This window comes from Phyllostomus discolor, chromosome 6, assembly GCF_004126475.2.
Source record: "Phyllostomus discolor isolate MPI-MPIP mPhyDis1 chromosome 6, mPhyDis1.pri.v3, whole genome shotgun sequence".
Taxonomy (NCBI): Eukaryota; Metazoa; Chordata; class Mammalia; order Chiroptera; family Phyllostomidae; genus Phyllostomus; species Phyllostomus discolor.
The window spans coordinates 14,259,986-14,269,598 of NC_040908.2; the positions used below are offsets into that span (position 1 = coordinate 14,259,986).

A 9,613-nucleotide genomic window follows, 5' to 3' on the forward strand; every position below is an offset into this window, starting at 1 on the left:
GTATATACCCAGAAGTAGAATTGCTGGATCATATGCTAATTCTATGTTTAATTTTTTGAGCAATCGTTTTCCACTGTGCTTGCAGTGAACCCCAGGGGTTCCGCAAAATCGCTAATTTTGTAACGACGTTTTTCCTGATTATAGTACATGTTAACTGTAGAACATTTAGATAATGCAAGAAAGCACAGCCTAGAAAGTAAAATCCCCTTTATGCTCACTACCCAGTTGTACATTTGACCTGAATGCCGATTATCCGCAACAGGAAGGGAGGGCGACATTTCCATGGGACGATCCTATTAATTCTATTGTAATGCTGGAGAGTGTGACCCTGCTGAGGCCTGGATGGTTTGACCCCATCCACAGAGCCCCAATCCTGGCTGTGCCAGGACTCTAATCATCAATAACGTACATGCAGTTAAACCGGCATCTGAGTCTTATTCGCAAGGTGTTCCCAGCAGTGTCACAGGCGCGACAAGGGGTTGTCACATTCTCTGTTGGCCTGTCTCCTCATCTTTAAATGCCATCACTGGGTCGATAGGGCAAAACACAATATATTTGAGCAAAGTGATTTGTCTAGAGAAAAGCGCTCTACAATCACATCTGCATCTCCAGAATTGAGCTGCTCTTTCCCCACCAGAGGGCACCCGAGGAATTAAGTCTCCCGGGCACCTCGAACAAGTAGAGGGCGGGAGAAATTCCCCCATCCTTTCACTTCTCCAAGAGTCGATTGGCTAATTGCACCGTCCATCTGCCAGATCTCCTCTTCTTCTCCCTATCACCGCCGCCGTTAGCCTCTCCTCCTGTGCTCTCATTGGTCTCCCTCGCAGCCACTGGGAGTCGCAGGATTCGGGTTTTAAAAAACGCCAGCCCAACTCTGCGGAGCGGGCCGTTTGAACCCCAGACAGTGCCGCTGGTGCACTATTCTGCGGGCGCACGTGGTCGGGGCGCCCCTAGACCTGACCTGGACACCAGCCTTGACCCCCGAACCCAGAAGGCGGGGAAGGAACCGCGGGGCCGAGACCCTCTGCGTCAGCCATGGGCCCGCGCCGCCGGAAGCGCAAGACCGAAACACCAAGGAGACGCACCGCTAGCCCGACCCCCGCCACCCCACGTCCGACCCCCGCCACCCCACGTCCGCCCCCTTCCAGAGGTAACCGACCTCCGCCCCTGTCTCTCCGAGCCGGCCCCCCAGCAGCCTGTCTGTGAGCTGGATGCGGCCGAGTGCGGGTGCCCATTTCACAGATGAGAAAACCGAGGCTCCTTACTGAGCCTGGAGGAGCCCGATCTCCCGGATCCTGGTCCGCAGGCCCTCCAGCATCCGCTCGCGGCTGGTCCCAAGTTCCAACGCCGTGCAAGGGACTGGGGAAGGTAGTTCCGAGGAGGAGAGAGGTCTGGCCCAGATTACCCGGCTCCTAATGCTAATTCTTGGTACTACTCGCGTTTATTGAGTGCACACCCCTAACTAGGCATTGTGCTAAACTCTCCACGAAAGTTACCTCCGCTTTATATTGTGACCATTTTACAGATGAGAACTCTTAGGTGCTGACAGGCCAGGTGATGTGAAGAAGGTCGCACAGCTTGTCCTGGCGGGCACAGGCTTTCTACAAGTCGGTGTTTGTGGGGGGGGGGGGTTTAAATTGCGAAATTCCTGGCTGCTTTTTGTGATTATTTCAAACAACAGTTCTACTGTTAGATGCCCTGCCTTCTAGGTTCGTTTTGTTTGTTCTTCCTTCCGTAAGGGGCTGTGTTGAGCCTTAACCTGGGCTCTTAACCCCGGCAGAGAGCTCTCACCTTGCTCCCTTCGGGAGGTGTGCGCCCAGACGGGAGCGCCTGCCTGCAGGCCTCGGTACCTCTGCTGCAGGCTGGGGACCAGACGCCGCACTGTGTGGGCTGCTTGCCTTCTGCTACGTGGGGAAAAGCATGTTTTAGATTGTTCATAGATGTTGCCCTTGTGAATGGGAGGGTTTTTTTTTTTTTTTTCCTAAATCTCAATAACCTTTGCATCCAGCCCACTTGCTGAATTCTCTTGTTAATCCTAATAATCTTTTAGTCACTTTATTGAAGTTAAGTTGGCTATTATATTGTCTGCAGATAACGACTTTTAAATCTTTTTCGTTTGTATGCATTTTATTTCTTTTTAAAAATATTTTCTTTATTTTTCGAGAGAGAGAAAGGGAAGGAGAAAGAGAGGGAGAGAAACATCAATGTGTGGTTGCCTCTCACATGGCCCCCACTGGGGACCTAGCCTGCAACCCAGGCACATGCCCTGACTGGGAATCGAACCAGCAACCCTTTGGTTCACAGCCTGTGCTCAGTCCACTGAGCTACACCAGCCAGGGCCATTTTATTTCTTATTGTATTGTATTAGTGAGGCCCTGAGACTGGTATTAAAGTAAGAGCAGCATTTTGGCCATCTTTGTCTCATTTGTAATTCTAACAGAAATATCTTTAGGATGATGTTTGCTGTTGCCTTCCTGTATAGAAGCATCTCTCTACTCCTAGTTAAATTAAATGTTTTATCTCAGACAGACACTGAACGCTATTAGCAGTCTTGCTTTTCCATTCTCCGGTGACTAGTTGATGCCTTGTTCTGCCTCTTCGAAACCCTTACGACTGTAGACCCCCATCCCGCTCTCAGCTGGCGACAAGCTTGCCTCAAACCTCACTGAGGAGATGGAAGCCTCCAGACTGGACTCCCCTTATCTTCTCACACAGGGAACCTAGGCGCCCTCCTTCCTATCCAAAGCCACTCCTCCTCCCACTGGGCCCTTGGTCATATTCTTCTCCCACATTCCCAGGAGCTTGTGTGATCCTCTTCACCTGCACACAGAATTAAATTCACAGTCCTCACAGTTGCATTCTGCAAACGGGCTCCGCCCTTTCTGATGTAAAGACAAAGGGCAGGGGCGGGTCCTTGTCCCCCTAATCCGTCTCCCTCATACTCTCCGCTTCTCTCTGTGGCCCTGCAGCGCTGCCCTGTTTAACACAGACTTCAGTCTGCACACACTGTCTGTTGCCCGCCTTCTCCGTCATCCTTCATCCAGTTTCAGTCCGACTACCCCTACCTCTAGTGCACTTGAACTCCTCTTGCCAAAGTCAGCAGCTGCTTTTGTGTTGCCAAACCCAATAGACATGTTTGTGCTTTTTTTCTCACTTTGCCTCTCAGAAGCATTTGACACAGTGCACCACTGTGTCCCTGGAACACTGTCCCCTCGGCTTCCGTGACACCACACACTCCACAGTTCCCGCTCGGCGTTTCTTGCTGCCGGGCTGCCTCTCTTTGGTGACTGGATGCTGGTCATCCATGGTGTTCTTCCCCTTCTTCCCCTTCCTCAGGTGGTCTCCCCCGTTCCCATGACTGCGGTACCACTCACACATCGACAGCTCGCACATGGCTGTTTCCAGCCCAGATGCCTACAGCCAACTGGCTGCCTTCCCAAGAGCTCCTGGGTGCATCAGACTAAACGTACTGAAAAAGCTGAACTTCTGATGACTGCCCTCAGCCTCTTCATCCCCACCTTTCCCCACTTAAGTAAATGGCACAACTACCCACCCAGGTATTCCAGCCAGAAACCTGGGAGAAGCCCTTTTCTGTCACCCCCATGTCCAATCCAAACGTAGGTCCAGGCAATTCTGCTTCCACATTGTATCCTTAACCACCTCACTTTTTACCCCCAGCCTGGTCCAAGCCACCAGCATCCTAGCCCAGCCACTACCCCCCTTCCACTCTTGCCCCTTTCCTTACACAACAGCTGGAATGGTCTTCACAATGTAAGCGGATCACCCTCTGCCCTGCTTAAAACTCTTCCATGGCTTCCCATCACCCCAGCACATGCTGGCACTCCAGACCCAACTACTGAATGTCTAATCCCATCCTTTCCCATGAGCTGTCTCTTTGGATGCTTTCCCTAACCACTTGTTCTTGGCTTGTGGCTTCCTATCTCCCCTTTCCCCCCACCCCGAGGTTCTGATGTACATTTCTCCCCAAGTTTCTATCCCTTCTCTCTGCGGACTCAGATTCCTCTCGTTTGTTGAGTTTTCGTTCTCTCGTTTCATGGCGTTGGCCTTCTGAAATGTGACCTTTTGTCCTGCTCTGTGACTGCTGCCTGTGTATTAGAGGTGTCTCCAGGGCCGGCCCGGGTTGCTGACTGGTGATGAGGAGGGAGGCCGGTGCCAGTTGCTGGGCTCCTGGGTATGTGCCTCCCTCCTTCTCCTGAATGTCACCAGTGCCCTAGACACAGCCCTGCTTTTCTGGCCCATGTTGCCCGATCCAGGGAGAAAGTCCGCACCACCAGCTGTTCGGCAGGGGCATCTCTGCATTGCCCCACCGGCCCCATTTGCTCTTGCAGCCCCTCTGACCCTTTGCGATGAGGTCACTGGGTTAAATCCCTTCTATTGAACTACTTGGTGTGGATTCTCTGTTCTTGGCTGAACCTTGAGTAACATTTCTGAAGCTCATTTTCCCCTTCCAAATGTTTTTGTGGGGTTTTTTTTTCTGTTTTTATTCTTTATTCAACTTATCAGAGGTTCATTTATTTCTATTGGTCCTTGATTTAATTTGTGGATCAGCTCTACTGTGTTCTGGTTTACTCTTTTTTTCATTAATTCATTTTATTGAATGTTTCTTTGGCTCTACCTTCTTTTGGCTTATTTAAAAATTTTTTTTCTCCTTTTCACCCAAGGATATGTTTAGTGATTTTAGAAAGAGGGGAAGAGAGAGAGAGAGAGAATGAATGATGTGAGAAGCATTGATCAGTTTCCTCCCATATGCACCCTGACCCGGGATCGAACCCACAACCTAGGTATGTGCACTGACTGGAAATCGAACCTGCAGCCTTTAGGTGTACAGGATGATGCTCCAACTGAGCCACCCTGCCAGGGCTCTTTTTTTTTTTTTTTTTTTTTTAAGATTTTATGTATTTATTTTAAAGCGAAAGGGAGGGAGAGAAATACTGATCAAGTGCCTCTCCAACGCACCCTCAACGACCAGGGACCGAACCAGCAATTTAGGCATGTGCCCTGACCGGACTCAAACCAGCGACCTTTCCCTTTGCAGAATGATGCCCAACCAGCTGAACCCCACTGGTCAGGGCTCTTTCGGCTTGTTTTACTAATTCTCTTCCTAGTACTTGGGTTGACCACTTAGGTCAGATATCTTTTAATGTTCTTGTTTTCTAACAGATCTCGAGGGTACACACTTTCTTCTAGTACTATTTGGCTCTATCTCATAAGTTTTTTTTTTAAGATTTTATTTATTTATTTTTAGAGAGGGAAGGGAGGGAGAAAGAGAGAGAGAAACATCAATGTGCAGTTGCTGGGGGTGGTGGCCTGCAACCCAGGCATGTGCCCTGTCTGGGAATGGAACCTGCGATGCTTTGGTTCGCAGCCCGCGCTCAATCCACTGAAGCTGCGCCAGCCAGGGCTCTCTCATAAGTTTTGAGATGTAAAATTTTATTTTTAGTCAGTTCTAAATACGCTCATTTCAATTATGTTTCCTCTTTAGCACAAGAGTTAGATAAATTTTTATGCTCCTGTATGTTTAATTTCTAGTCGGAGAGTTGGATTTTTTTTATTTCTGCTTTTGGGAAGGTTTTTAAGATTTTTTTTTTTTTTATTGTTGGAACTAGACATCGAGCCCAGTGGCCCGGCATTGGTGCTGAGTTAAGCCACTTCCGAGGTTCCCACCGTGGCTGCTCATGAGCTCCGGCCAATGTCTCCCCTCTTCAGGCCTGAGGGTAACCAAGACGAGGGAACTGTACGAGACACTCTCTGAGATTCCTTCCAGCTCCAAAAAATAAAGTAAAATAAAGACCTGAAAACAAAGTAACTGGGTTTCCAGTCGAGGCGGGAAAGCTGGAAGCGGTGTCCCAAGCACTGTGGAGCCCAGCCGCGGGAGGTGACCCATCGGCTGCAAGGGCTTGGCAGTCAGGAAAGGCGTTTAAGATAATACCCTCAAACCCTCAAGGGGTCGCTATCGAGGGTCGGTAAGACCCTCCAAGGATCATCCGGTCATTTAACAGGTATTTACTTAGCACCTCTCTGCTGTTCCCCGGTCGCTGAAGTTGGCCGCAGTGGATAAAACAGACAGAACCCCACTGTTGTGGACCATACTGTGGGGCCACCAAGCTACCGCCCCCCACCCCCGCACCACACCTCACCTGCATGACCCGACTCTTTTTGCTCAGGCCCTTCCTTCCGTCGTCGGTACCGGAGACATCTGGTTCTGAGGGAGATCAAAAATCTTCAGAAGAGCACACACCTTTTGTTAAGGAAGGCCCCCTTCTGCCGCCTGGTGAGCTCCGGGGGCTGCCCGCCTACCCCTAGGCTGCGTCCTTTCTTTAAATGTCCAAGATATTGGGGACCCTATTGTCTCTTGCCTGAATGGCCAAGGGACTTCTTCTCTTACTTGATAGGGGACTCCTTATTTTCTAAAAGACAGGGCCCACCAAGGGTCCTTCCAATTCTTTATGGAATTAATCTCCAACAGCCACCACCTTCGAAAGGGTGTCCTTTGAGTATGTAAATAAAACCCTCTCATCCCTGCCCTGCCGTGGGAGACCCCCTCCCCTCCCCGGGAGGCTCACTGGAGAGTCTTATCTCCCCCAGAGTCTCTCTTCTTTTACTCTGCTCCCCACCCCCCACCCCCGCTCTCCTTTGCCTCCCATCTCTACTCCTTCACAGGCAAGAGAAATATGTGTTAAATTCACTCGTGGTGTGGACTTCAGTTGGCAAGCTCACGCCCTGCTGGCCCTACAGGAGGTAAGGGGGCCACAGTGCAATGGGGGCGGGGCAAGTGTGGGGTGTCCTGGAACTGCACAGGGCTGGCGGTGGGGTGCTTCCCGCTGACTCAAGCCTCCTTGAAAAGAGCCCCAAGAACACCCAGGGTCTGGAGGCTGGGCCTGGTCTGGTGGTAGCAGAAACCCAGGCAGTTCGGTCTCGTTCAGGGACAGTCTTTCCTTCGGTCCTTGGAGCCCTCGGAGACTAGGTTCAGCAGGCCCCCGGGGGAAAGTGGCCCCGCGTGCACCCTTGCCTACATCAGTCCGCTTCTGTCTCCGTCCGCAGGCAGCAGAAGCCTTTCTGGTGCATCTCTTTGAGGACGCCTACCTCCTCTCCCTCCACGCCGGCCGCGTCACCCTCTTCCCGAAGGACGTGCAGCTGGCCAGGAGGATCCGAGGCATCGAGGAGGGGCTCGGCTGAGCTGCCCCTGCCCGGGTCCGTGTGTCCGGCTCGCCAGGCCAAGGGGGGCTGGGGTGGGAGGGGGAGCACTGGGCTCCTCGTCAGTGGGGAGGGGCGAGTTTCTCCGAAGACACATTCGTCTCTTCTCCATCCTTAGTCCCTTGCCGACTTGCCTTCCCTTTGTTCTCGAGAAGTCTGACCTGGTTTTACCTTGAATATTTGGGACGCTGTGGCTCACACCCTAAAGTAATGACCAAACGACCCGAATGTCCGTCCGAGTTAAGCCTCTCCATTTTACGAGCACCAGGCAACCTCATTTTGATTAAGAGAAGGTTTTCTTACTTTTGAAAATGCCTTGTTAGTAGAGGTGATCCCTTCATTTCAGGGAAGATACCAGGGACTCCAGCTGGGAGTCCGAGGTGCTGGCTGGACTTGGTGTTTCTGAGTCGAGTGCGCATGTTGCTTTTGTAACTGGTTCTTTTAAAAAGGAGTGGGCTGCCGGGCTTCCCTCTGCAGCTGAGGACGCGGATGAGAAAGTCAGCGTGGTCCCGGGGGCCTGGGGGCTGCTTCCAGACAGAGGGGCTCCGAGGTTGACTGCAGTTTGTAAATTATTCGTATGGCTGCTTCGTGATTTTGGAGACATCAGATTTGCTGATATCTGCGTGCTGTCTGAGATCTTCCTGGACCATTTAAAGCTTTTACCATACGTATATTTACTTGTGTTTAACACGGAAGGGGAAAGACAAGAGAAGAGCACTCCGGCCAGCTGCGGGGCGGAGCCTGGCGCGTCCGCACACAGACCTCCGACCTTCCGGTCAGCTTCAGCGGCGGCCAGCTTCGGCTGCGGCGGCGGCCAGCAGGGGCCTGCGCGGCCTGCGCCCGCCATGAGTTACAGCTTTTCCAGAACTCATCTGGGGTGAAAACTGAAAATCTTTCAAGATTTGATGTTCTAGTTCTTCTTAGTAAATTTCTATCAAGATCACTCAGAAATTCTAGCTTGTAGAATTTTATTATTTGTAAATCACAGAGGATATAGCACAGTTTATACTTTAGAATTTTTCATTCCCGGATTTTCAAGTGTCTTTTTAATGTATAAACAGATATTTTTATAAATTCTTCGTGGAGAGATAGTAAAAATAAAAATAATTCTTTAATGAAAAATGTTTAAAGCAAAGTTACTGTTAAAGCATACATGTATATTTTGCGCGTTAACATGAAGTTCTTTAGACACTGTTTGCAAACAGCTAAAAGTTAAATGAGCATCGAGGGGGGTGTTTTTGTCTCCAGCAGAGTAGCACACGAGCGATGAGAACCTTGCCCTTCTCTTGTGGCTGAAAGCACTTTCAGAGATTTCTGGACAAATAGGGAATGCTACCCGAAGATTCCTAGATTTTGTGTCTGGTCAAACTGATGAGTGAGGGCAGACTAGTCAACTGAACTCAGAGACAGACTAAAGGGGAGGATCAACTTCTATCATTTAATACAAATTAACCCTTTGGGGAAATCTTGTTTGACCTCGACTTGTAGTTATGCAGGTATTCAAATAAAGCTTGTCTATGTATGAATGTATTTATTTTTTTAATATATTTTATCTGTGAATATAGTTGAAGTTCTTGTGAGAGTGTTATTAATGAGAAGATTGTTGTCTTTCTCTAGCTTTTTTTTCAAATTGCACTAACCGGGACACCACACAACCAGCACATGTCCATGTGTCCCCTTCACATGCCAGGCAGGAGCTGGGGGCAGTCACGTGAGGAAAGTAACTTACATCACCACAGGGCTATACACTGTTGTTACAGTGTAACAATCTTATATACTATTACATAGTATAACAATAGTATATAACAGCTGGGCACTTACATTTTTGGATTTTTTTGTTTATCTCTACTTTCTGGGTGATTCCATCAACACTGTCTTCTAACCTTTCCATTCAATTGTTATTTCTGCTTTCATGTATTTAATACAAGAACTCCTTTTTTTTTTTTTGCTTATCTTTTATAGCATCCCAGTCAGTCAGTGTTTACTCATAAAACAGAAACCAGTCTAGATAGTTGAAGCAGAGGAATTTTTTTTAAGGTTTTATTTATTTATTTTTAGAGAGGGAAGGGAGGAAGATAGAGAGAGAGAAACATCAATGTGCAGTTGCTGGGGGTCATGGCCTGCAACCCAGGCGTGTACCCTGACTGGGAACCGAACCTGCGACACTTTGGTTCCCAGCCCAAGCTCAATCCACTGAGCTATGCCAGCTAGGGCCCCAAGCAGAGGAATTTAATGGAAGGGATTTGGTCACAATAAAGTTGTGGAGGGCCGGGAGAGCAAAAGGGAAGAAAGCTGTCATTCAAACCCCGGGGAGCTACCCGCTCCCAAGCCCAGCTCAGCACAGCCCTGGAAGCAGGGCCCAGCGGCACTGTGCTGGAGCCCCATGTACGCAGGCACG

General features: G+C 49.7%; 1 protein-coding gene across 2 annotated transcripts; it reads left to right on the forward strand.

The window, feature by feature from the left end:
* The first annotated feature begins 847 nt into the window (after window positions 1-847).
* Window positions 848-7,913, forward strand: CENPA (centromere protein A). 2 transcript variants are annotated; one of them, XM_036027746.1, is made up of 5 exons: window positions 848-1,150; window positions 6,186-6,292; window positions 6,682-6,759; window positions 7,063-7,233; window positions 7,560-7,913. In XM_036027746.1, exons 1-4 carry the CDS (start codon window positions 1,036-1,038, stop codon window positions 7,195-7,197), a joined length of 435 nt encoding a protein of 144 aa, XP_035883639.1. In that variant the 5' UTR covers window positions 848-1,035; the 3' UTR covers window positions 7,198-7,233; window positions 7,560-7,913. The 2 variants fall into 2 exon arrangements, with proteins under 2 accessions (XP_035883639.1, XP_035883638.1); XM_036027745.1 differs by having other exon boundaries at window positions 849-1,150; window positions 7,063-7,207; window positions 7,558-7,913.
* The last annotated feature ends 1,700 nt before the right edge of the window (window positions 7,914-9,613 follow it).